The sequence below is a fragment of the Vidua chalybeata genome, chromosome 5 (assembly GCF_026979565.1).
Source record: "Vidua chalybeata isolate OUT-0048 chromosome 5, bVidCha1 merged haplotype, whole genome shotgun sequence".
In the NCBI taxonomy this organism is placed as follows: Eukaryota; Metazoa; Chordata; class Aves; order Passeriformes; family Viduidae; genus Vidua; species Vidua chalybeata.
The window spans coordinates 13425862-13453428 of NC_071534.1; the positions used below are offsets into that span (position 1 = coordinate 13425862).

At 37.9% G+C, this 27567-nt stretch overlaps 1 protein-coding gene across 2 annotated transcripts in view; it reads right to left on the reverse strand.

Annotated features, from left to right (window-relative positions):
* Positions 1–1232: 1232 nt before the first annotated feature.
* EEA1 (early endosome antigen 1) overlaps positions 1233–27567 on the reverse strand; it is a 64751-nt gene continuing 38416 nt past the window's right edge. For both annotated transcript variants that reach the window (XM_053943696.1, XM_053943695.1), the window contains 13 exons: positions 26565–26720; positions 24684–24823; positions 23813–24143; positions 22250–22351; positions 21018–21212; positions 19610–19792; positions 14235–14420; positions 13658–13789; positions 11675–11860; positions 11134–11372; positions 9563–9683; positions 9120–9218; positions 1233–8062 (listed from right to left, as the gene is read on the reverse strand). In XM_053943696.1, coding sequence (XP_053799671.1) covers positions 7940–8062; positions 9120–9218; positions 9563–9683; positions 11134–11372; positions 11675–11860; positions 13658–13789; positions 14235–14420; positions 19610–19792; positions 21018–21212; positions 22250–22351; positions 23813–24143; positions 24684–24823; positions 26565–26720 — 2193 coding nt within the window. In that variant the 3' untranslated portion in view covers positions 1233–7939. The remainder of the gene's footprint in view (positions 8063–9119; positions 9219–9562; positions 9684–11133; positions 11373–11674; positions 11861–13657; positions 13790–14234; positions 14421–19609; positions 19793–21017; positions 21213–22249; positions 22352–23812; positions 24144–24683; positions 24824–26564; positions 26721–27567) is intronic.

The window sequence follows — 27567 nt, forward strand, 5'->3', positions numbered from 1 at the left end:
TATAATATCCCAAGATGTTTTTTGCATTAATACTGAGTGTATATATATATATTACACACATATGTATGCACTTACCTGGTCCAGTGCTCTCCAGATACAGCCTGGCCACTGTGATACACAAATTCCTGCTCTTTCCCTGTGCCTATCATGGCCAGGTTTTTCCTTCCTGGGAAAGGAACAGCTCCATGCCAAGTGGTGAATGTGTGAAGCAGGAGGGCAGAACAGAGTACAGACAGATCTGCGCCAGGGCATCACATAAGCTGCCAGCACCTTGCCACAACTTGGCTGGCACAGCTGTGCTCCATCTCCCCAGTCCCATGTTCAGCTGCATGCTGCATCACACCGAGGGCTCACCAGAACCTCACAGCATCCTGAAACCAGTGCTGACAGGACAAAGGTATTTCAAGCCTAGAGGAGTCACACCTGACAGACTAAGGTATGTGCTTTGTGCGCTGGCAGAAGGGAGAGGGTATTTCACTTTGTGTACTTTTTAACAAAACAACCTTTAGCCAGGTCTACTCACTTAACCAGACAAGCAATCACTTCTGACCAGCACATCTCTAAGGAGGACAGCCCAGGGGAAGGAAGTATTTACACACAGGCTTGTCTTCATGGAGATGCAAGCTCAGTACGCTCTTCTGTGATGTCAAGAGAACGATACCTCAGGAGGCAGTTGAGGCAGAAACTGACTTCCCAATTCAAACTGCCTTTCAGAGGAGACCTCTCTTCTCCATCTCTCTCCATATCTACACAGAGCCCCTGCTTCAATAGCTAAACATGGGGTGTTTGGTTGTGCCTTCATAATTCAATGGTGGCTTTGTCACAGGACTGATCTCCCACATTAACCATCTGGCTTCTCTGCAACACAGTTCCACCCTGAAAGAGCTTTCCATTTCACAAGTGAGATCTTTATTGGTCTAAAAAATAAAACAAGTGCTACTTTTTGAGTCTTCCAGTTATGCCAATTGTCTAGCTGCATTGAATGTGATGTCAGAACACAGCCAGTAACAGAAGGACTTTCATCAAATGTGGGATACTTGGCAGCGTTGCACTGCTATTGGGAATGACAAGACTACTCTGAATTTAACCCGTGAAAAAAACAGATTTGAAAAACAGTCATTATTACTGTGTCCTCAGGAATGTGAAAGCCTTTGTTGCAGCTCCCTACAACTCTAAGAAACTGGAACATTTAGCTTGTTCTTACATGTGTGTAAGAACAGTTCATCTACATTTGTAAAACTATATATCCACCATTTCAAAGTAGCTTTTCTGTCTGAAACAGGGCAAGGTAGTTTTGAATTATATAACTTTGTCTATTAGAAAGGTCTAATTTTTTTATTATTATTAATAGTCATTCCTTTAACATATTAGAAAACAAAAATGACATTTCAGCAACAATTCATCATAGTTTATACAGAACCCGTTGATGTATGGTGTCACCTTCCCATTCAAATCCACAGCCACCTTCCAGATCACAGAGTTTAAGAATTACAGTGCACACTGGACTAAATTCTTTCACAATGTAAGGCACAACTACATGATCACAAGTAGTCAACACAAACACTGAAAGTAGAACTTAAGAGAATAAAACTTCAATTAAAAAGAAATAAAACCAAAACAGACTCATGCAAAAAATCTATCTACACCTACCAAGATGGTACGATCCAGTTCAGAAGTACAGTACTCTGTAAGTAAAACTGCAACATAAGTATTTTATAATACATTACTTCGAAATACCAAGTAAAAACTTATATTTTTCCCATTTATATTTTATACAATTATACAGAAATTAAGCTGTATGAACAATATTCACAACTGCAGTAATAAACTGATCATTAAAAGTCAGAAAAGAGGCAAATGAGACCATGTAATTTGTGGCACGCATCCATTACAGAACACCATTCATCAAGTTCACATCTCGAGTACTGAGGAAAAAAAACACGACCAAGTGAATGGTACATTTGGTGACTGAGGCTATCTGTAACCAAACAACAAAGCTCCATACAAAATTGGTTTTACCCAGCAGACCTCAATTATGAAAGCTTGTGGTTATAATTTATTTCCTGTCTAGCAGCTAGAGTTTGCAAGGTTGAAATTACGGAAGTTAAAAAAAATTTAAGAGAATTCACTTGAAACTGTTGGATTATTTCAAATACACATTAAAAAAAAAAACTCTTTTCTTTTTTGGTAATAAACTTTTGCAATTTTGGCATTCACTATAACTTTTACTTAACATGACTGTGAAAAAACCTTATTAAACTTATCTAATGTTTGAATTTCACATTGAGAGGTAGCTTAAATTAAATCTTATGTAATGGCATCAAATGGGGGGGTGGGGGATGTGACTTTTTTTGTGACTTTTTTTCTTTTCTTACAAAAGTGACTATTTCTATACAAGCAGCATTTTGGACATATTACTATAAAAAGTTCTGGTATTTGCTAACCCAGCGAGACGTTCTTTCAAACATCCCTGTTGTGTCAGGAATCAAGCTCCAGCATGATACAATGGAGGACTTTGCCATAAAGCCAACAGCAGTAGCCTGGACCTGCCAGCACTGACCTGTTGACATATAACAATGAACACCCTTTCCCAGCCCTCCTTACCCAAAAAAAAAAAAAAAAAAGCACAAAATACAGGCGGATTTGGTTTTAGTGTTACGTTTCAGTCACAGGGGGAGGGAAAATTGGAAAAATGTGGTTCTGCTTCCAGGTTCCTGCTTTCATACAACATTGATCCAAAGGGGTAGCAGGGCTTCATCCGTCTTTAAATGCACAGACGCTTCTCTATCCACTGCATAGTGAATGCGTAGTATGTGGAGAGCTACAGACAATAGGCAGAGTTTATTACATTACCTAGTACCTACACTCTTCATTTATTGGGAACTTAAGTGGTATCTAATACTCTCTCTAAACATGCAAACTTTTTTATTCAGTGTCCATTTCAAAAGAAACAGAAGAAGTACCATAAAAACCAAATTTCCATGGCAAGACTTACACTCAATTTTACCTGGTTTTTAAAAGTACATCAAATAGTCCTTTTGGAGAGACTACATTTGGACAATAGTTTTAAACTCATTCTAAAATAGATGCTGAGGTCAAGACTTCAAAACCATAGAATTGGACAACTGGCAAGATCCTTGCAAATACATAAAATTCTTTTTTTTTCTCACTTTATAATCTTAAAATTAAGTTCTACAAAGACACGTGTGTGACCAACAAGGTTTTTGTTATATGTGCTCTCAGATGACGATTGTGGTTTTGGTGAAAGGAACTGTGAGTGCAGTTCTCCTTCAGGCCAAATTTATACAGCGAAAAATCCAGCTGATTATAAACCTGCTGTCCAATGACTACAGCTAACACATGCAATGCACATGATGTCATTCCACTTACTATAGATTCTCTTAGCAAAAAGTGCACAGTGCAAATGACTGTTGTTTCCTAGTTCTCTGAGAATATGAGAGCAGGAGAGGTGGTACCTGGAAGAGTAATTTATCAGTTTCTACATGCTCAAACCATGATATCACTCTTCTTGGCATAGTTTAGATTCTATTTGCACTTCAGCTCCAGCACTCTTCTGTCTGTCACTGAGTACTGGCCATAAATTTTTTTAAGTTTTGCAACAAGCATTTGTTTCCACTCCATGGTTAACTGACACTTAACAATCCAGAAAAGCAGTTGAGTTTTCCAGGCTCCTTTATGAATGTCACTTCTCTTACATCTAGCATGAGAAGCTCAATTGTTCTGGCTCATGTAATACAAACACAGAGAGGTTACTTCATGCTTCTGCTCCCAAATCCCTTCTTGCTTCACCAATAAGAAAGCGTTTCCAGTGAGGATTCACAAACAACCCTAATGGTCCCAAAGACAACAAATGTTCTCAATGTTCCTGTGTACCTTGTGCTCCACACTCCATGGCAACTTGGTTTACTTGACACCTTCCAAACACAGAGGCAAAAACCCACATTTCACCCTACAGTCTTGGACTCTTGCGCCAGAAAGTGAAGCCAGCTGAAAAATGAGATCCCTCTAAACCTCTTGACTCTGGTGGAAGCCGCAGCAGAAAATTCCTTTTGTCTCTTCATCTCCAGACAGCAACTTTTCCTACTGTGACTCATTACTTTTATCCTCTTCATTCAACCTTTGCAGAACGGGGAAGATTACATTAGGGAGTACATGGAGAGAAGAAATAAGTAACAGTGAAGCAGAGCCAGCTAAGATCAAAAGCTTGCCACTGACCTCTGCAATGCTACCTGTCTCCAGTATGATGTACTGCTGACATGAGGCCAGAGTGGAACAGCAGGATTTGGTATTTGTGGGGCAAAAATGCAAGGGACTGTGGGTCTTTGACTGGGAAGAGAGGTGTTGTCTACAAGAAAAGAACCTCTCCCCACCCTTAGTTAGACCATCCTTTACCCATTTACAAAAGCTTCTGTAGCTTTTCTCTGCCCATAAAGCAGCTGGTCTCTCACAATCTGCTCTTGCAGCAATTCTGAATATCAATGGAGTATCCAGCAGATGGGACAGTTTCAAGAACAAAGCCCACACTTCACTGTCCCATTCCTGATGCCATAGTAATGACTAGTAATCAAAGGCTGCTTGAGGATCCCACAAACCTGCTGGTTTGAGTGCTGGTTTTGCCATCATTTTCACCTCTTCCTCTACAATGGCCACTCCACTGCCTATTGCTAGAAGCTGTAAAAACACATAACTATGCATCCTCCAGTTCCAAGACTCAGTCTCTTCTGCCATTTTATTAGTTTTCCCCTCTGTTCCTGTGTCTGCAGTCTGAAAAATCAGTGAATTAAACTGTTTTGCCTGGAATCCTTTATTTTACTGTGGTAAGAGTCACCAGGCTTTTTACTTGGTTTTCCAGTTACTTAGATTTTAAGGTTGTGGAACAAAAAGCCCACATTTCAACTGAAACATGCCCATCAAAACAGTCAGACTCTGCAAGCATATTTGTAAATACACAGCTTTTCACCTTCCAGTTTCCCTTATTATGGGATATTTTCTTGAGCTTGAACACAGCTTCCAACCTGGTAGTGAAGCCAAGTATTATAGAGTCAGTCTACCATCAATTTGTCAACAAATACAGACCAGCACTAAGAGTTACAAGTACAAAAGAAGGAGCATAAGACTCAGCAATGGAGTCATAAATTCACTTTTCACAGTGAAAAGCTGTAGAAATCATGATCTAATGCTGCAGAATCAAAGCTCAAACATGAAAGTTTCTACCCACTGTTCCTCCAGATTTTAACAATCCTTCTTTCTACAAATGTGCATCCAAAAAGCATTTCCATCCCCTCAAAAAGCTGCTTATATAAACTGGGCAGCAAAAAGCAACTTTCAAAAATCAAGCTGGTTTTGCCCCTGAAGCTGAAGAGCTCCACACCAAGGTGTGATCTTCAGTCAACCAACTGCACTGTTTCAGCAGCCTGCTGAGAAAGGTGACTCTGCTTGTCTTTACAAAATGGCATCCCAAAAGAGCTTCCAGAGCTTCCTTCCAGAGCTTCTATCACTGCAGAAGTCTCTCTTGAGCTTTTACATGTTCCCGATCAAAAGCAAAACACCTAAACACAACTGAATATTCTAACCACTTTCCTAGTTCCCCTGAAAGATCTCCATCTTCCTCTGCCTCATGTGTTTTGATCTTAGGCAGCTGTGGGAAGGTTCTCCCTTCCTGCTCAAAATCCCTCCTGTTCTGTGTGGTTGTCCTTCACCCCAAGAACAGCACAAGGCTCTTGTGAGTTACACAAAAGGGCAGAATGCATCCAGGCTGGAGCACAACTGTCACGTCTCTGCTTTTCCCACATTTCTAAAGTCAGACAAAGAAAGACTCTAAAGAAATTTTTTGTGTTTCTCTCAGTAAACAAGTAACTAGAAAAAAAATTTCCAGAGGCAGAGATTCTGTTCATATTTTCTATTCAAAAGATTCTTATGCCAAACAGTTACACTGATGAGGAGAAACAGGGAGTCCAGAGGCTCTGTTCATATGGAATTGCTGCAGCAGGTTTTTTTTTTTTTTTTGAGCAAGCAACTCTCAAGTTCAAGTTCAAGAAAAGCAGGTCAGTGTTTTGTATGAACCACAGTTGTAACCCAAACTCTTTTACAGCGACAAGTTATATCATCCAGCTGGCTTTTGGAAAATAAGAACTGAATTTTAAGAAAACTTCTTGACAGTGCAAATGTAGAACTTGCTAGGTAAGTTAAAAGGGAATATGAAACACATAGATCACTACTTCTGGAGTAGAAGGATGAAGTTTCTTCACTTGACAGTTAATCAAGACATATAAAGAAGACACTTCTTCATTCACATCTAAAGCTGTTACTAGATAAAAGCTAACAAATCTTCCTAATGATGACTAAGCTACTATCATTGTGACAGAATTTGATTCCTTGCCTCAGAAAAGAAGTAGAGGAATGCAGGACACAACCTTTTTCTCTGAACAGCTGGCAAAACTTGGTAAGATACTGAAGCATTTGAGGGGTGGAAAATTTATTAGGGTATTTAAGACAAAAAATTCCTAAATATTGGAAGGCATAACCCCTGCTTAGAAGGAATAATCTTATGGGTAAAGTTAGAGACAGGTAAGCAAAAATGAAGAGGTACAAATAAAATCACAACAAAAAAAAAAAGTATGGAGTCTACATGAACTGTACAAGAAACTTCTGTTCCCAGTACAGAAAATATGAATAAAAATTTATAGTCATATATATTGGCCTCTTAGTTAGAGCTGTTTGGCTTATAACAAAGCCAGTTTCCATTCTAAGCAGACTAAATCACATAACTAACATAACACTTCAGATCCCTTGGTAATGGGGGTCAGATGGAGTAATGGAAAAGTGAGGTTTGTTAGGTGTTACAGGAGTTCAGCTTCTTCCACCAAAAGCTGAGGGAAGGGACAGAAGAAAAGGCCAGAAAAACAACAGCTGTCTCAGAAAATAACTTTTTCTTAGTTGGATACCTGTCATGGAAGGTCTGGATGTCCCTTAGAACAGCAGTGATCTCTCAGTGCTTCCAGGGTACAGGCAGGGGCAGAAATGTGCTATAGGCTTGTACCAGCATTGTTTGTTTGCTTTTTAAAACCCACATGATGTAAGGGTTTCTTGAATATTAAAATGTCTCAATCAAATTTGTAAAAGTGAAATCAATTACTATGGGATGAAATATTGTAATGTATAATATTGCTACAATGCCAGATAAACTTTGTCTCATCATTTGCTCACACATACTCTCTCACAGAGACAGATGCACTCACACACCAACTATGCAACATAGCATGTGTAAAGATGTTCCAGCACCCAAGTGCTGTATTAGATAAGGACTTGGGTGCTGATACTACAAGTGGGCAAATAAAACTGAGTTGAAGTTGAGTCCAGCCGTTACCCTCATTGTGCAGTTCAAACTTTAGACAGAAAAATGCAAGAACCAGAGAGATAGGAAAAAAAACAAAATTACAGGGGTTATAAAGACCATCAGATACGCAATCAAATGCAACAATTAGTTATGTTTTTACAGCAACATTTGATACATAAAATCCTCACAAATTTTTGCATCTTCCTTTTTCTTTGAAGGAAACAATAATAAACTTCAATATCACATAAATGCTGTTTCTCTTGAACAAAAAAATAAAAGATAAAAAAATACATTGTTACTCCTCTGTTTAAACTTTATTTACAAATAACTGGATATTCCTAATCTAGACATAAAAGCTCTTTCCATTATTAATGTCAGTAAGCTATGAATGATCTGAGCCCATTTCTCACAAAAAAATACAATAGTTTTGCTTGGTATCAATAAACATTTTAAAATAGACTAGATTTTGCCAAGTGTTACAATCATTGTCCAAACTGAATAGTAGTCTGAGTGCTGAATGAAGTGCATCAACAGAAATAGTACATTTTAGTGTAACTTTTCTTTATCACTCACGATAGCCAGTTATCCTTGCAAGTCATTAAAGCAAGTATCACACACTCGGACAGGCTTCTTGGAAGAAGGAGTTAAGGCATTCTTTGCTGAGCACTCAGCACAGAAGATATTGCCACACTGTCTACAGTGATGCTGCAAAAGAGAAGAAACATACATGCTGAATATCAGTGGCAGAGCAGTGATCACTACTAGAGATAGCTATCATGTCAAGTCAGCTCTCAGCCAAATCAACACTCATGTTTCAAAAATTAGTCTTAATTTTTAACTGGCAGTTACATAGCATAGAGAAGGTCGAGTAAATCCTTTCTAAAGGGTAAATGAGTAAAACATTGAGAAGTGCCTCACTGAGTCAAGAGAATATACCACTTCCAGAAAATAGAGGGTTAAGTTCATCCTTCTCTTGAATTTCTTCTCCTGAGCTTGTTCTGGTCATATGAAATACATTCTTCTTATATGTAATTACCTGCTTTCACATTGAGAAGTATCCTTGAATCAAAGGATCCAGCAGCTACTCAAAGACTACTCAAAGAACATCACCAAAATAGTGCAGGCCAGGGGGAGTCACCTAAGACTGTATCAGGAAGTACTGCAAAAATGAACCTCACAAATATCCCTCAGCTATTTCATTGCCAAGTCACTTGTTGGAGGGGTGCTCATCTCCAGATGAATGGCAGACCCTGCCAATTGATGCTAACATCTTAGCTGACCACAGCAGTTTTTCAAGCAAGGTCTGACTCCAGATCTAAAACACGTCTAGTTGCTTCTTCTGTTCCATGTTTACAAACGTACAGTCACAAAGCACCAGATCATGGTGATGCCTCATATTTTCACACATACCTAATTTCAACCAATTTACACTCCTTCTATACCCATAAATCTAGTTCAGATCAGTTATAAATATATTTTCTGTAAATATGCTTACAACAGTGTGATTCTGCCTGCTTGCTTTGGGGATTGAAGCATTTTAACACTGTTTATAAATTGATGCTGTTAAAATGGGAAAAGAATCATTAATAAAGCAAGCTCCACAGCCATTATATGTTAAGGCATTTAAACAATAACTGTATTCTGAGATGTCTTGAGAATCACAGTACTATTCAGGCCATTTTCTGAAGTCTGTATCCAATCCAAGGGTTTGAAAACAATAAAAATAGAAAATCACCATAGACACAGAGTAGAACACACCTACCCTTCTTACTGTCACTGAAAAGCCTTTTCCACAGGCCATACAATTCTGTACCTCATTGTCTTCTGCCCACTTCCTGTTGAGAGCTTGTGTGTGTTTGATCTATACAGAAGATGTAAAAAAAGCATCAGGCTTTTTAAAAAATGCATGTCTATTCCCTCTAATATCCTCTATTTCCACAGCATGCACTACCTATTGCAAAATAAAAGCACCAATTCTATCATGATACTCAGGGCTTATGGCTGTTCAAAGAAACCTTCCAAGCTTCAAAACTATAAGCAGATTTAATAACACACAGACAGAAGTATGACCCTCACACACCACAAACATTACACCTTAATTCATTCTAGAAAGGCAACCCACCACCAAACTGACACAAATTTGAAATTATCCTAAGGTCCCAAACAGAGAATCAACAGGTTTTATAGCTTCAAATCAAATTATACCTGCAATGACTGGTTTTCTCGGCCAAGTTCTTGCATTGCAGCAGTTGTATTGTCCAGCTTTTTCTTCATTTCTACAAGTTTGGCCTGAAGCTTTTCAATTTCTCCCTCACTTTTTATACACCTGAGGCAAAATAATAAACAGTCAGCTCAAAGCATTTAAGACAATGTATACTGTGTGTCCTTTGGGCCAGTTGTCAGTCTGAAAACTTACCCTCATAAAATCCAGCCAAAAAAATCCTTGCTCTGAAAAGTTATTGGATGCCTTAACTAGGAAAACATTCTGTTGTAACAATCAGTTAAAGATTATACTGGCATTGCTCCTAAGTATCTGCAGCTTATCAATACCTGGTTTACACTCCAAACCAGGGACAGTGCTGAATGCAGTCACTCAACAGCAAGCCCTGATAAATATCCCTGTGCAACAGGACACACTTGCAAACCAGCTGCTGCAGATCAGGTCAGGCAACAGAGCAGAAAAGAAACCTTCTTCTTCTATCAAGGCTGCCTTCCATCAGATGAAACTCAGCTGATCAAAGACAAATTTCAAAGGGTATTTTTCTGCCAAGCTGTAAACAGCTACTGGATGAGTTCAACACAGTACAGCAAGGGATTGCCAAAGAAAGAGGATCTCACTTCAATTGATCCCATCCTTTTCCAAGGTCTACTGCTCAAAAGTCAAACCACCAAGCTTGACAGCACCAACAAAAGTTTTCCCCTCTGCCTTCACTAAACATGTCAGGAAATAAGGACAAAGAAAGCTTCCTGTCTCAGAGGTGTTTCTTCTACCCTGGAAATCCCTGCATTCAAGTAGCTCCTGCTGCCTTGCAAGGCCTCCTGCTGCCTGAAGGAAAAGCACTCTGCTTACTTTAGACTTAAATACATTGTAGAGACAACAGCAGGACAGGAGAGAATAAGACTGAAGGTTTTCAGGAGGAAGAAAATGCCTCCTTTGTGAACTTTAGTCTATCTAATCCAATTACACGTTCAGTCTCCTAACACAGAGTAGTGGGCACACCTGGGAGCTCCTATGCAAATTCTAGGTTACTTAAGGGGTCTCTTCCAGGCTTCTGGATGACTAGGGCATGTATTCAAACTGAATCAAGGCATGGGAGCCTCAGAGTGATGGAGAAGGACAGTTAGCTCAGGTAAGAGAAGTTCTCTCTGCCAGGCCTCATAAGGTTGACACAACAGATGAGAATCCACAGCCTATACACCTGAAATCTCAGAGAAGCCCAGTGGATTTAGAAGGGTCTTACAGATGGACATAAATCTTTGAGATCAAGCACAGAGCTGTGGCTTTGGTGGTAAGTAAAGATCCTGATAAGTCTGCCTTGTTTTCTACAGAACAATCACAAAGAGCACAGTTGGTTCCCAAAACCTCTTGCTGTGCTTTGGCAGGGATGACAGAGGGTTGCACTCTGGAAACACCACCCACAGCCCAGGCACTAAGAACAAATACAGATTTAAATAAAGCATGAATACAGATTCCCAAATCAACTCAAACAAATTTTCACCCTCAGTTCATTTAATTTCTCAAACTACACTTCCTCATCATCATGACCACAGCTTACCTCTCCAGCAATGCTCTTCTCTCATCCTGATTATTCTGGACTGTTGCTTCCAAGACAGCATTGTCCCCACGTAAATCATCTGTCTGTTTCTCCAGCTCACTCACTCGTCTTTGACTGCTTTGCCACTCTTTCTTCATGGTAGCCAGGTTTTCATTCAGTGCTGTGACTTGCATGGTGAGCTTGGTCTCTTTTTCCTCATGTTTCCGTTTTTCTTCTTCTTTGTCTTTTTTCTCTGTGTGCTATAAAAACAATGGAAAAATGAAAAACAAGCTTCCAGCATTCTTTCCCTATTTCCTACACTTAATTGAGGCAAAGAATCTTACTGTAATAGAACTACTTTTAATCAATATACTCTACTAGACAAGGGTGTCACCTCACTGAATTTTCCTATACCATTAAATGCCTCAAAAATTTTTGATCTTGTCATTTAAAAGCTCATGTAAAGTGAAACTAAAATCAACCTATTGCTTCCTTTCTGTCCCAGGAAAAATCCAAAGGCATATTCACAAAACAGCAGTCTCATTCTCTCTAGCATACTAACCAGTTTGGCTTCAATTTCAGCACATTCTTTCTTCAGCTCCTCTTCTCTCTTTTTCAGCTGATCTTTGACAGCTTGATGTTTTTGTTTCTCCTGTTCCAGAGTTGAATTTGCATTATCTATTTTGCCCTGCAGTTCTAATTTCTGTTGAATCAATAGCTGGTTTCCATCCTTGAGATTTGCCACCTCCTGTTAGGATACAGAGTTCAAAGTTAAAGTAGAAACACTGGAAGTTGTTCAAGAATATTCAAATTCAAGAATACTGTAATTCTTTCCTTAGGAGAGGACAGCAATAATTTTTAGTTTTATCACTAGAAGAAAGAATGATTTTATACAGCAAAGTATCAGTGATTTTCATGATCAAAGATTTTAAACTCATATTATGATCAACATTCAATTTTAAAAATAATTTTAATGTATGTTTCTACTAAAGTAGAGAGGAAGCTCTGTTGAATTGTTTTCTACTACTCCTTGAAAAGATGCATCCAGTGTCATTTTCTAGGTACTGCTCTAAAATTTACTTCACATTGTTCTCTGTTTTCAATAATGAGGTTAAAAACTTTGTAATGACAATGTAAAACTGAATGCTGATGGAAGAAAGTTTCTATTAGTCTTCAGTTTATAAAAAATTACTCTGTTTTAAGCAAGTGGGATGATATAAATAATGGCTTTACTTGTCCTTCTGTAACTGAGCTCAAGTAGAATAGTTCATTTAATTTATAGAAATCATCTATCTTAAAATTACACAGCCAACGATATAATAGACTAATAGGGGTGGACCATTTTCCATAAATCAAAATTCACAATACAAGTTAAAACCAAACCAAGGACAGCGAAAAGAACATATCCAGTGAAAAGAATGAGAGGATGTCCTACAGATACATATACATCCATTCCTTGCTAGGAAATGGGAAACAGAATTTAAGTCTTCAGGAGACTTTCAGTCTGATTGCTTGTAGGAAAATGCAAACATTACTATTAGGCTGATATTGGTGTGCACACCTTTTACATCTTAGTAAATTTTATTCTTTAGAATAGAGATTTTAGGAACAACAAGAATTAGAATACCTTTCCCCAAGCACAGAGTGCTCAAGAGAAACAAAGTACAGACTTATATCTAAAAATTACAGACCATTTTCTAAGTAATGGAGAACAAAAGAACATCTGAAAGTTCTAAGTTATCATGTTATTTTCTTTTTATTAGTTTATAGGGAATTGAACCTGTATTTATACTTGTGCAACAATTTAAACTAAGTGTGCTTAAGAGATGCAAATATATCTGCTAATAATACATTATGGAAAACACAAACTGCAGCCTTTTAGGAACATTAGTTTTTATAGAGACTAAAAAAAAACCAGAATATGTAGAGTGTGGCAAGAAAACTTATTTTCACTGAAGACTAAAAATTATTTCATTAAAGCCTCCCAGCATTTACCCTTTAGAGAGCTCAACTGATTGTTTTGATTTTGGAAGAGAGTTTGTCTTTTATGAAGCTCCTGACATTTGCCTCTTATGAGGCATCCCCAACTCTGACTTTTTAAGACATTTTAAGAAACAACAGTAAGAGAGTTTCAACTCTACCATACATCCTTGAGAAGTCCCAGATGTGCCTAGAACATGTGGGAAACTTCACCATTGTGACTCTTTTGGACAGCTTTTCATTTCAGAATAGTCAAGCAGGGCTATGCAGAGTGAATTTACAGTGGAACTGAAGAAAAGCCAGGACATAAAACCCATCCTGAAGCTAAGACAAGTTATGCAACTCACCTGGCTCACTAGGCCCTGGTGCTCATCGATCATCACCAACCAAGACATCATTACTGAGGGAGCTCAATAAAATCTGGGCTTTGGTTCCCTTACCTGTACTACCAATATTTACAGTAACCATCTTTGCAAAACCATTCCAGATAACATCTACTGAGTAGGCACATATTTCTCATCAGATAACCAAACACATGAAGAAGACTTAGTTTGTCTCAATGTACCTTCTCAAACTCTTGCTTGCAGGCTCTAAGCTCTTCACCCAGCTTGGCACTTTCTTTTTCAAGTCTAGTCCTTATTTCCTGGAGCTCTGCCGTTTTACATTTTTCGTTAGCCAAATCTTTTTCTTTCAAAATCTTGGAAGAGAAATAGAAGTGCTAGAAAAGTTACATCTTCTAAAATCACAAAATAAAAAACCCAACCAATCAAAAAAACATCCAGGGCCCAAAAACTACTTGTTGACTTTGTAATTATGAGGAAACAACTGCCATATATCTATCCACAGTTCGTAATGCAATTAGCAGCATGATTGCATTTTTAAATTTAAAACTAATAATGTTTTCCCACCTGTCTAAACACAAAGCTGTCTAGAAAGAATTAATGCATATTCTGAACCAAATTCAATACAACTGTCTCTTTTTGAAGTCTTTTCACCAGATGTTCAGTAAAACTGTTATTCTTATGCTCTACAACAGTGTTATGCTCTCAAATTAGGGACGTAATAGAAAATAATAAAGGGTGCCTGCATGGGGTGGATGTGAAATCTCCTCTGTGGAGATTTCAAAAGGCAGAGGTATTTACCCTGTCATTCTGAAGATCTTGTAGCATTTTGGTCTTCTCACCCAGCTGCTGCTCTTTCTTTGATGCATCCTGCTCCAGTGTAGACTTAGCTTTCTTCAGTTCCTGAATCTGTTGATTACTGCTAGCAATTTGATTCCTGCTGGAAACTAATTCTTCTTGAGCTAGAGCAAGTTTTTCTTCTGTGGACTAATTACAAAGAGATTTCTAAGTTATTCGTCAGTATAGAAGTTTCAGATATTAAACAGCCACTTAAACATTTTCCAAGTAGAAAAACTGCTACCTAGTGTGCAATCTTCAAATTTTGACAGAGCATTATTACAGAGACTTCCAGTTTACAAAGTTACCCTAAGTAAAAAGAAACTATGCCAGGAACATTTCCAGGAACAAAAACTTACTGTACATATTCCAGACTGCATCCTTACACAGACAAAAGGTGGTAACATGCAGAAGGGCAAAGAACAAAAGGTAACTGACAAAAAGAGAATACGCTTGAATTTGCTCACATAAATTAATTTTATTATCTGGGCAAATCAACTGCTTTACTTGACAGCTGTTACTTAAGAAGCAGCGAAGCTATACTTTGAAGATTTCAAAAATCATTCAATGCTATTTTTCACCAATGACTTAATAAAGTCAGTGCTAGGAAAATTGTAATTTTTTTTAAAATTCTGAAGTGAAATATATAAGATAAAAATGCTAATATCAGGATAAAATGTTTCACAGTTTCTGCTGCATAAGCATTGCAAACAATAACTTTAAATTTTCATTCAAAATCCAGAGATGATACTTTATTTGCTTCTAATTCTCACCATTAGCTAGAAAAAGAACTTTGATTTATGTCTCTGAAACAGGTCACAAAATCCCAAGAAACAATACAAAACTTGCACCCAAAGCCAAGCTCATTCTGTTTGCCCACGACAAAATCTATCTTTGGGGGATCTTTTTGAGTTAATATTCTGAAGGTTTTTTTAAACCTTCTAGCTTATATAAAGACTAGTTCCACTTGAAACCAACAAGAAAAAAACCAACTAAACAAACTCATCCTCCACTTCTCCAAAATACTGGTATTTTATGTAAACTCTTGATGCTACGATACAGAAGGTGAGCTGAGATTTATTATTACTAATAAGTTTATTGCCTTCAGTGCAGCAGTAAGGATTTAAATTCTTTCAAGACAAACTCTTGTCGAAGTTCTTGCTTAAATATTATCAAACCTCTTGTTGAAGGTTAGTGGCTTTAAGAGGAACTATAAGCAGAATTTTCACTTCATTCAATTATGCATATGCTTTAGTCACTTCCACGTTGATTTAAAAGCTAATTCATTTTGGATGCCTCATGACCCTCCTTTGTAATATCTAAAGTATTTTGCCTGTAGAGTCAGATTTAATTTGAAACAGCAGTGATGCAACACTGGTGATTCAACAGCATTTTCAAGAATCCCCATGACTCTTAAAAAGCTCACACCAGCTTTAAAATTAATTTTCAGACAAATTACTTTACTTGTTTTCTGAGATGTTAGAGTTTACTACTTAATACTTTGAAAGGTGTTGACTCAGAATCTTTTGTAAAAAAATACGAGACGCTTTTGCAGTTTCAAGGTTTCAGTAGGGTGGGTATTTCAGAAGGTAAAATTATCTCACTCTGTTCCACTGTGTGCAGTGGAATACCATCTTTTCCTAACATTGAGGAAGTATAGAAGTCTAGCGTCATCATGTAACATCTTCACAGGAAAACCCAACAGTCTCTGAAGTTTTAGAAAGAAACATAGTAAAGCCACAACATTCATTCAATTTTGTTTCCAGCAGAAGAAATGTGGTTATATCAAAATTGCTACACCTGATGATGAAATTTGATGAAGTGGACAGTGACACCCACACACAGTGGGTACTTCTCTCTCAACCCACACCTCAAAGTGTCTGCACTGTAAAGATTCTCTCATTGTGTCTATACCAAGGGTGAGACAAGGAACAGGTACAGAACAAAAGAGGTCAAACAGTACTTATTTGTGTAAATAAAGAGAAGTGCTAGGATAACTGGTACAGAGTTTAAACAAATAAAAATATTTTAAAATTACAGTTTGATTCACTCCAGCTTGGGCTGTGCCAGTGCAAATCATAGCCCCAGCACTACAGCTGGTGCAGGGTGGTAAGATCTAGATTCATTCCACCTACATGCAGTGCACAAACAAGCATTTGAGTCTGTGTGCTTCCTGATCCCAGTCCACAAGGATCAACATTAAATAATTCACAGATGCTAACCTGATCTCTCTTCACTCCCTAAGAAAAAGAGTTAGACTGACTGTATGCAACTTAGGCTCCTGACTTACACAACTGAGGTCTGGCAAGTATTAATTTTGTTCCAGAACATTCACTGAATACATGCTAACAGCAATGCCAGCATTGGAGACAAAGAAACATTCTTTTGAAAACACAGAAGAAACCAGGACTGACTACAAAAAGCACAAATGCCAAAACTCAAGAATATTTGGCAGAGCTCAGGAGATCAGATTCACAGAAAGTGTTCTCGCACTAAGTCAAAATCAAGGCAAAAATAACAGTTTGTACATTTTTATTAACTCTTCTATATAAAAAAATGCTTTTTTCACACAAAAAAAAAGTGTGAATATACACACACAGATACTTGTATAAATATCTGTGTGTACATACAAAAACTATTTAGTGGTATTCTTTTTTAATTATATATATCCTTTTTTTTATCAAAAACTACAGCTTTAACAAACACTCAAATCGTACCCTATTTCTTTTTCCGGACACAAAGACAAAAGCATGTGTGAACGTTACTGTTAGAGACATTTTTAACCCAAAATAAATTTGCAGCAAATAGTATCATAAAGTTATAACTACATTCCCACTTCTGGGTTTTGGTGGGTTTTTTTTTGGTTTTTTTTGTTTGTTTGTTTTTGGTTTTTTGTTTGGTTTGGTTTTTTTAATGACAACACTTCTCCAATTTCCTCTGCAGGACTCAGAGCTTCACGGTTTGCACGTGGCCACAGCTACATCGCTCGGTGCTCTGCTGAGGAGCCGGGAGCTCGGGCTCCGCGGTGCCGACGGCCGGCGCAGAGCAGCGCCCTGCCCTGCAGCTCCGGCTCAGGCAGCGCTGGCTCTCCCGCTGCAAAACTGCCCCGCAGCGTTCAGTCCCTTTCCACGGCTCACTCCGGCCCCCAGCCGGAGCCGAGCCGTCGGTGCCAGCAGTGACTTTCCCGACCGATGCCGGCAGATGGTGCTCTGTGCACAGCCAACTCCGCCGTGCCCTCGCAGGAAGCGGAGCATCCTACGCACGTCACCCACCAGCCTCTCATCATCCATCCCCACGCCTGGGACCTCGGCCCCGCCACCAGCATGGTGCCACACCACGTGAGCATGGCTCAGTTTTCCATTTAAATCTAGCATTGCTAGGCGGTCACGATATGGTCTGGCCATGCCTGTTCTGGACAATGCTGGGCTCCTGACAGTGCTGACTCAACACAGCTCTGCAGAGAGCTCGTAACTCTGCTAAAAATCCTGCACTGAAAGACACCCAACCTGACTCTACATACGGACAAGTTTTAAAAACTTCTACCACTGCCTATTAAGAAGATTAAGGCCAATCTAAAGCTCACCCTGCCTATCAGCTTTGGTTCCAAACTTCAGCCAAAACACACAGCTCTGGCTGAGATGAGCTACTTTTAGTAAGTAATTTGCCCAAGGCAAAAACATCATGCAGATAACTGATTTTGAGTAAGTTGTGAAATTCTACTATAAAGTTCTTCAGTGGCATTTTGATATTCATCTCTCAAGACTAACACTGTTGCTATGAGGCTGTCTGAATGTGCTTTTCTCTTTTGTGGTCTTCCAAGACAAGTTCTTACTGCTTCTTTAGTTTAATGTTGTACTGAGGTAGCACAGCCACGACTAAAGTTCAGCTCCCCACCTTTTCCTTCATCCAGGAAAAAAAAAAAAAAAGTGGCTCCAATCAGACTTCACTAATCCTAATAAATGTTTTTTACAAAATTTTTAAATCAGGCAAACAGCCTCCAAATTGGTATACCACTTCACCACTTAGGACTCAAATCTTCTTCAGGCTCTCTAGGCTCCACATAAACTTACATCATAAATCAAGTTACCCGATTGCTCATCTTAAAAATCTTGTTTCCCCATTGCCATCACCTTATTTTACCTTTTAGCATAGAGCTCTCTCTTATTACCATCCCCATCAGGTCTAAATACATGTGAGACACTTACTGTCCTATTTTATACTTGCCAGAACGAGAGGTCATCAAACTGCTTTAATAACAATACTTATTCACAGGTATTTTGCAACAAGTGATACTTAATGAAAACTATACCAAAAAAAAAACCTCTGAGTTACTGAACACATCCAATGCTTCTACAGGCTACTCCATTACCAAAAGGTGATTTAAATGCATTGCAGGAAAGAAACTCACAGATGTTTATGTGCAATAGTAACAAACTGAAAGAAAGAATATGCTTAAACCACCTCTGCTTGTTAATCATGCAGAAATCCTCCACAATTTAGCGTGGCAATTCAACCATGGTGCACTGAACTTAAAGCTTCAGCAACCTGCAGGGAAACATGGCAGGTAATTTATCACTACAGAGGAGTAAGTCTAATAAAACTGCAGTGGCCTATATGTAAAGGAGGTATTTCTCTGTTTCTTAAAATAACCTGAACCTGCCGTTCTGTGGCACAGGATGTCCTGGGACTAACTGAAACATTGGCTTAGTACTGGCACGAAGCAGAAGGCCAGAAAAAAGGGCCAAAAAATACCTTTGCTGACTGGCTCAACTCTCAGCAATACCTCTTTGAAGGCACTGCACACTAAGACAAAACCAGGTAACTTCAGTTTAGGAATAGCAAAAACTTCAAGGACTAAATTCTGGCACTTGTGCTCCAGGTAGGTCCCTAAGCCTACTGTTTCTGTAAGTTTGACATCTCCTAACATCTACCATCAGCCAGGAATATTCTAGTTAAATCATCTGGAAGACAGCAGTTACTCACATGTAGCAGACCTTGCCCTAATTAGCTATGCTATTTATATTAGTTGAAAGCTACAGTATATAACAAGAAAAAGCAACATTAAAAAAATAACTGATGAATATGAAACTGAATCACCATTTACTTTGTTGCTGCAGAAATGCAAGGGTATTTCAGGTAAACTGGCAAATCTGTTCGCCTTTAAATTAGTTTCAGAGTATCTTTTGTCTCAGGGGAAGGGATTAAACAGCACTAAATTCTATATATAGCAGAAGAACTTTTTTTTTTTCACTTACACAGTTCTTGCATTGTTTCTTGGTCTTCAAAATGGATATTAACATCTGCTAAGTGACATATGATATTAAAATTACTGCAAGTACCTTAAGGTCTTGCCTGGTTGCCAGCAGCTCAGACTCTTTCCCATAAAGATCCAGCTGCAGCTTCTCCATGTTTTCTTTATGTTTATCATGGGCTTTCTGTAAGTCTGCTAGCTTGCCTTTCTCTGCTTTAAGCTCCTGTGCTGACAAAATAGACTGCTGTTGTAGTTTATTCTCCAGCTCTGCCTGAAACATAAGCATAGAAAGTTTTAGTTAAAGTTACAGACAGTAAAGTTAGCTTAAGCATTTCAATAAAATGTATTTCTACTGCAAGAAGAGAATTTGTTCTTCTTATGGAATAACAGTTCAGTAACTTGGTATTTGTCATTTTACAGTAACATTTTATAACTAATTTAACAACAAAATTTAATTCACTACAAAAGACAAAGTTAAACACATTAAGACTAAACAATAAAAATTGGAATAATGTTTCCAAGTGTGGTGGTTTTGGCTGAGGTAGAATTTTCTTCATAGTAGTTGGTATGGGGGCTGTGTTTTGGATTTGTGGTGGGAACAGTGTTGTTGCCACAGGGATGTTTTAGCTACTGCTTAGCAGCACTCACACAGAGCCAAGGCCTTTCCTGCTTCTCACAGCACTCCACCAGCAAGAAATCTGGAGGTGCACAAGAGTTTGGAGAGGGCACAGCCAGGACAGCTGATCCCACTGACCAAAGGGATATTCCATACCATAGGACATCATGCCCAGCTTATGGAGCTGGCAGAAGAAGAAAGGGGAGGGAGTTTGGAGTGATGCTGTTTGTCTTCCCAAGCACCGAGCAGCTCTGTGATGCTGAGTTGATGACTGGGTTAAACCACAATACAAAACTTAATGTTTCCACAGACTGTCAAAAGCACAAATATGAACATGCAGCATTGGGCAGCCAAAGCTGGAGCCACATTTAACAGTGTATGGCACACAGCACAACATTCCCTAATGTTGTAAGACATTTGAACTCTTTCCATTATGGTTTATGAGTTTTATACTGTCACTCTCATAATTTTGGTATAATATGAGAAGACTCGATTTAAAACTGCCATGGACATTTTAAAACACTGCAGAGTTTGTCTAAAAATACTCTCACGAAATTCTACTGCTTTATAAGAAAATGGCAGCTCTTGCTTTGCTCCTGAAGCAAAAAACCCACATTCAATCTAGGTTATTTTATCCCTTTATTAAAATTCAATTCCTATGGAATTCGTATTTCAGCACTCGTTCTTTTCATTATTGCTGTTGATGTTGTTTTTATCTCCAACAGCATCTGAAGACCTCACTTCCACATCCTGACCTTATCATTTCCAACAAGACTACAGCAAACAGAATTTATCACAATATTATTGACATAAAAGCTTCAATATTTATCAGAGGAATTTACATTCATTTTCTTATAAGAGTGAGACAGGACAGTCTTACCTTTTCTAAAAGGGCAGTTTTTAATTCAGCTTGCAGTGTTTCGCTGTGTTTTTTCTTCTGCTCAAAAGATTCCTTTAACTCTCTCAGCTTTCCCTGGAGATGTTGCTCACTTTTTTCTTTTTCCTTCAGAAAACCCTGGATTTCCAGAACTTGTGCTCTTGCTGAATCAAGGTCTATAGACAACTGCTTAGAAATCTATATTCAAAAATATTAAGTAGCTGTATATAATTTAAATTTAAATCACTTTTTGTACATGCTGTTCACAGAACCAGACCATCCCACAGTGCCACTGCTGTTTCATAGCTATGTGGTTGAACACTGGCAAGCAGATTTTAAGAACTATCATAACATATTAAAATAATCTGTTATTCCAAATTTACTACCCGGAGATCAAGAGCAGTCTTTTTTATCCATTCTAGATCAGGCAAGTTTTCTCACACCAGCAGTGGTTTGGGCTCTCCTGCTGCCAACTGCAAGCTCATCCTTCTGCATTTTCCACTGAGCACCACAGCACTTCAGCTGAACAAGTGAGGAGCCAGGGAAGTAGCAGCAATAGTCACAGAGCAATTACCATCACACCTGCACACACCCAAACCTCTTTCAGACAGTAAGTATCCATCACAGTCTATCAAACTATCTGCACTGATCAAATCTTTTCTGATTCCTTTATGGAACAGAAGGTGCCTTGGGTAAAGAAATCCATGAAAGCAGACGTGTCCTTCAGGCTGCCAGCTGCACTGCATGGTGTGAATGCTCATCTTTGAAAAAGAAGTACATTTGGTCCTTATGTAGTCACAAGCGACTCACACAAGTTTGAAAAAGCAATTCAGTCCTTGAAGGATATCTGAAAATGTCCTGTCAACTACACTGAGAACATACTGAATAAAATAGATCTAAGGATATGAAATAACAACTTTTATTGTATTGAAATAAAAAAAAAATGAGGACACAGTAATACCATGTAACTGTTTCACTAATGGAAAAACCTGAAGGGCTAAAATCCCCCGCTACAGTATGTGGAGCACAGAAAACTATGACTATATTTTAAAGCTTCACATTACCCTCTAGGAAAGTTTTAGTATCACCTTATTTCAGTGCCAAAGATAGTTTACAATTTGAGAATTGAAACATCATTATCTCTCATCAGTCCCAGCAGGTGAGACTGAATATCAATCTTTTAAACATTTATTATTATTGGTTTTTAGATTTTTGAAACTAAGCGGACAACTTACCCCCTCCTTTTTCTCCAGTGAGTTTTTCAATTCATTCCTCTCTTTAGCTACAGACTCTGTTTGTATCTGAAGTTGGTGTTTTAATTCTTGGCAAGATTTTTCCTAAAAGCATAAGACAAGGAAATATTCCTGTTAGCTTCTAAGACCATGTATGGGGTATTTTTGCAGGAGTTACAAATCCTTAAAAATACCACTTTCATTTTCAATGAAAAAAATCTTACCTTCTCAATGGCAGATATTTTCAGCTCAAAACCTCTCAAAACTTTAAGGGGCAAATCTAAGCTAAACCTTAGATGCCCTGTACTAATGAACTCAGCCAGGTGACAGAGTTTTTCTGATTAGGGATACCGTCCCTGTTTGAAGCTGTGGTTGGCACCCTTTCTCCTCCTTGATGAAGTAGTAGGCTCATTGGTCTTGCTCAGGATCTAAAATTCCTTCATGTTCTAAAACTCACAAGCAAGTAAATTTGCAGACCTCCATGCATGTGCAACCATATGTTAAGTCCAAATATGCATTTAAGACAGTGGAGAGCCTCTAAAAGACTACAGAACTAGAAGCAGAATCTGGACTACTACCTTTAAGTCTAAACTGGGGAGAAAATCCTTCAAGTTTTCAGGAGAAACAAATCTTTAAACAGCATTAACTAAGAAAAGCAAACAAAAGAGCTTTTCTTCAATAGGTGAATGAGTAAGAGAAAAATGTTCTTTTAAACTAGGAGCAGATTTTTTTTTTTTTTATATCAGAATAAAAGCAGCTCTGACTAGGTTCTGGAAAACAGACATGTAAGATGAGAAGAGTATGAGAAAGACACTCCTTGCCACGTCTGAGACAAGGGTGTCAGAACAACCGTATTCATACAGTGCCCATTCATACCACCAAGGCAGAAGACATAAAAAAGGTGTATCTTAACCCGAGTAATAGCTTACTTTCTTTACCATAATAGGTTGCTCTGGTGGTCAAGTACTTCTTACTCTGCCACTTGTAAGACCTTTCTGAAATTCAAATAGTTCTAGTACTCCAATAATACCTTAAGCTAGGCATTCCCCAAATCACAGGTGATGTTACTCTCTCTGCCTGCAGTATGCAGCTCTCCAGCATGTCCAGACAAACACACAGGAACCCCTATATACAAAGACTTCAGAAAGGGAACTAAAATGGCCTCAGAAAAATAACTTCTTCAATACAACATCATTTTAGCAAAGGTTCTAAAACTTTCTGTTGTTATAATACAGTTGATGTATTTTTTAAAAGGGGGACATCTGCCATCAAACTGTTTCACCACTTGTCATGTCCATTTAGTTTCTTCATTATGTTAAAGGCATGCAGCAAGAAGAAAGGATCCTTTTATGTCATATGACTGGTGCTTACTACTGTAAATATCTAGACAAAAAATTAAGGTGGGAAACATGTATTAAGTACTAAAAATCACAATTCTGTTTCCCTTACAGTTCTAAATATTCATGCATTTTCATCATATGTACACTATTTTCAAACAGAAAGCAAAATCATTTTATCAGAATGCATATACACCAAACTTAATGCCTAACTAAAGAATCTACTAACCATTTCTGCCATAGCTGCTTTTCCTTTTTTAATTTCATTTTCTAATTCCTCCTTTCTTTTTTTGAAGGATTCAGAGCTTTTTGAGAGCTTATCTTTGGTATCTGAAAGGTCCTTTAATAGAGTGTCCTTTTCTAACTTCACTTGTTGCAGCTCTGATGTGGCTGCTTGCATTTTACAATCAAGTTCCTTGAGCTGTTTACTTGTATCTTGATTTGATTTCTCAAGGTTTTGTTTGAGACTGGCCTTTTCTGCCTCCTGCTTTGTAATTTGTTGGTTTGCTTGGTCAAGGGCCTCAGATTTCTTCTGCAAATCCAGTTGAGCATTAGACATCCTGCAAATACAAAAGAATAAAAACATACTTTTTAAAAGTTCTTTTTCATAGGTTCTTCTGTATCCTTAAATGTCTCTACTTTCATCCATGGCCATTACATCTCTCCAGTTAAGACAAAACAGCAATTTCAGAAACTAGTTTTGAGATGGTTCTTTTTTCCTCAACTATAATGAAACTATCCCTTTGCTGCTTATGCATAAATTGCAAATTTGTATTTGAAAAAGGTTACAGAGCTATAGATATTTAAAGATGGACCGCACTACATCGAACTGTTCAGACATTTAGCTGACAACAAGCACAGTGAATAAAATGAAGAAGTGTAGTGAATCACAGCAGTCAGTGACTCCTGTGAGACAACATGGCAGATGGAGTGAAAGACAACAGGTGGGATAAAACATAGTTCTTATAGCAGAAGGGATACAGCACTTATTTATGACTTTGTGAAATCACAAGAGAGAAGCAGAAAATTTCAACTCTAGTCCAAACTGGTGCAGTTTTATGTCTGACTTTGAAAAGTACTGTAACACAGGAAAGGCATACGCTTCTCTTGCTGCTTCAAGTTGTTTACTCAGTTCTGCTGTGCGGAGGTCTAACTCTTTGTTCTGATCTCGCTGTTGCTGTAACTCCTGAAGAGCTTGGTCTTTACTTGCTCTGGCATCAAGAATGTCACCTTCAAGTTTCTGAGAAAGAAAAATAAAAAGATAGAGCCATCAGAACACAACCAACAAAATAAAAATAGCAATAAAAAGCAGAGTAATCTAGTCTGTGAGTAGCATTAACTGTAGAAAGCAGTCACAACTCTCACATATTATCTGTTTCATTACTTTGCAATTTATCTTTCATTATTTAGTTCTTTCTAATCACCTGCTCCTCCAGAACAGAACTATTGTGGTAAAACATTCTAAAAGCATCTCTAAATAAAAGGCCAAGCAGGCATTTTACTGCAAAGTAATAGACAAAAAGCTTTACAGCAGAAGCAAAAACACAAACTACAGTGGTGAAGAAATTCTATGCCTGCCTGGAATAGGTTTTTCTTCTGTTTTTTTCCAAAGCTTTTTCACTCACATGGAATATAAAGAACACAGGAGCCTTCAGCAAATGGGCACTGTTTAGACTCTTCAACATACTGACTGTTTTACAGGCACTTCTGTTTTCACACAGACGCCACAAAAAAGAAGTGGCCAAGTTTCTCCAAAAATTTCCTAAGGGCCTTTTGTTTTCTTTTTTTTTTTTCTATTTTTTTTTTAATGCTAAACATTCAACTGGAATAATCTCAAAGAATGGTGATGATGATGAGATTTTACATAGAATTGCATTCCTGTTGACAGCATCAACAACCCTGCTCAGTTTCACACTTCAGCTACCAGGAACCTCATAAAATCATACACAAGCAAGCTCTGTACTTCTCCCAAGCATTTGTGTCCATTGGCTGCTTGTGAAACTTCAGAAAAAGAAAGAGAACTCAAAACACAAATCAAAGTAGGCAAGAAAAAAAACCCAGTGTCCAAAAGAAGAGACAAAAGAACAAAATAATTATGCTAATAATGAAATGCATGACAGCTTTAATTTTTAATAGCTTTGGATTTAAAATTTCATACAGGGAAAACAATCTTCGTTCTCTTCTACACAGCACAAAAGCTAGGAAAAACACCCAACTCAGTCTTGAGCAAAAAGACCACTAACCTCCCTTACAGACAGACAACACTGCAAAACCAGTTCTGCATGGCTCCCATGATCCCTGAATCATATGCTTTTGTGTGTTATGAATTTTGACTACCAAGATTTTTTTCAAAATAGTGAACAAAGTTCAAAGCCCAAATTTTAAAGCTCTCAAGCTTTAGGACTAATCCATATCCTTAACTGAAAATACCAAAACGTTCTGCAAACCTTCTGCCATAAGTATGTGGACTTGAAAATAAAAACTGATTTCAGAAGTGGAATGCAAAACTCCAGATCAAGTTAAGAGATGAAATAGTGATAAATAAATCTTGCTAAAAGCCTACTGAAAGGCTTCAGAAATAAATTAAACCAGACAGGAGGTGTTAAGCAGGGCTAGCCAATGTAACACATATTCCCTGCTACTACTTGTAAAATGTATATTACAAAGTTCAATTTGAAAACTCTGATTCTGGGACCCTTACATAGCAATTTCCAGGTAGCAGAAAGGTTGGTAGAAGCACACACACAGGAAAATTACACAATAGTGGCAGTGTCAAAAGCCTGTCTTTTTAATGTGATATACTAGCATGGGAGAAGAGAACAGGATTAAATGGTGAATCAGGAAACATTAGTGAGAAATAAAACCCACAATAGTGATATTGATATAATCCTTCCCCCCTAATTTGAGCACAGCTTTTACCACATGCTGCCTAAGAGCAGAGATCAGTTTCTATAGGTCTGGATACTGTGTTCAATACAAACCTTAAGCTGTGCCTCTAGTTCTTCAGTTTTCTGTTCTAAAGAAAGGCATTTTTCTTTGTACTCTTTAAGATTGGCTTCCAGCTGAGTACAGTATTCCTGCTTGTCATTCAGCTTAGCTGTAACCTGATCCAACTGAGCGCTGACCTTATTTAACTCCTGGGTAAAACAAAAATACAAAGGTTGTTACTTTTTAAATAACTTCAAAAATTACTAATGCCATATATGCTTTAAATGATCTAATGTGTTCAAATTAAAAAAGAAAATAATGTTTATTTTTTCTGAGGGGCAGGATATTGAAAGGAGAAACACAAACACATGTACAAATTCCCTCTGTTTCACTGAAAAACAATTATTTTAAAGCCTCAATATTCTCTCAAACCTTACAGGCTCTGGGCTAAATGTTCACAAAGGTGTTTGAATTTGTAAATGGAAGAGGAACTGTAGGTAATAAAGGCACTAGATCCTCAAGTTAGTACAGCAGTAACTAGGAAACGACATTAAAAAACCAAGATAAAATTTTTGATGTCTTTCTTTGTCATTAAATCAACCATCAAAGAGGAAAGCCAAAAATATAAAAATGCTCAGTTCCCCACAGACCAGACATGATTTCAAAACATCTTGTTCAACACAAAACAAATAAATTCTGCAAGAGACACAAACACATTCACCTAGTAACCACTATGATGACAGCTACATCAAAGTTCACTGTTCTTCAACCAAGCTGATATATTTAGTTATTAATTAATTATTTAATGGCTGCAAAAAGTTCTCTCCTGTTTACAGCAACTAATTATCTTCCCATGCTACAAAATGGTGCCATATTAACATCTGCTGGATGTTTCCATGAAGACCACAGCAGCACTGATTTTAACTGTGCAAGTATTTGATTCAACAGACAGTTAAATGCTTCACTAGGATTAAAACACATTAAAAAACATGTAATTTTGTCACCAGCCTTTTGAGTTTTGATGTCAGCTGGCCCACAGAGAATTATTTCTGAATA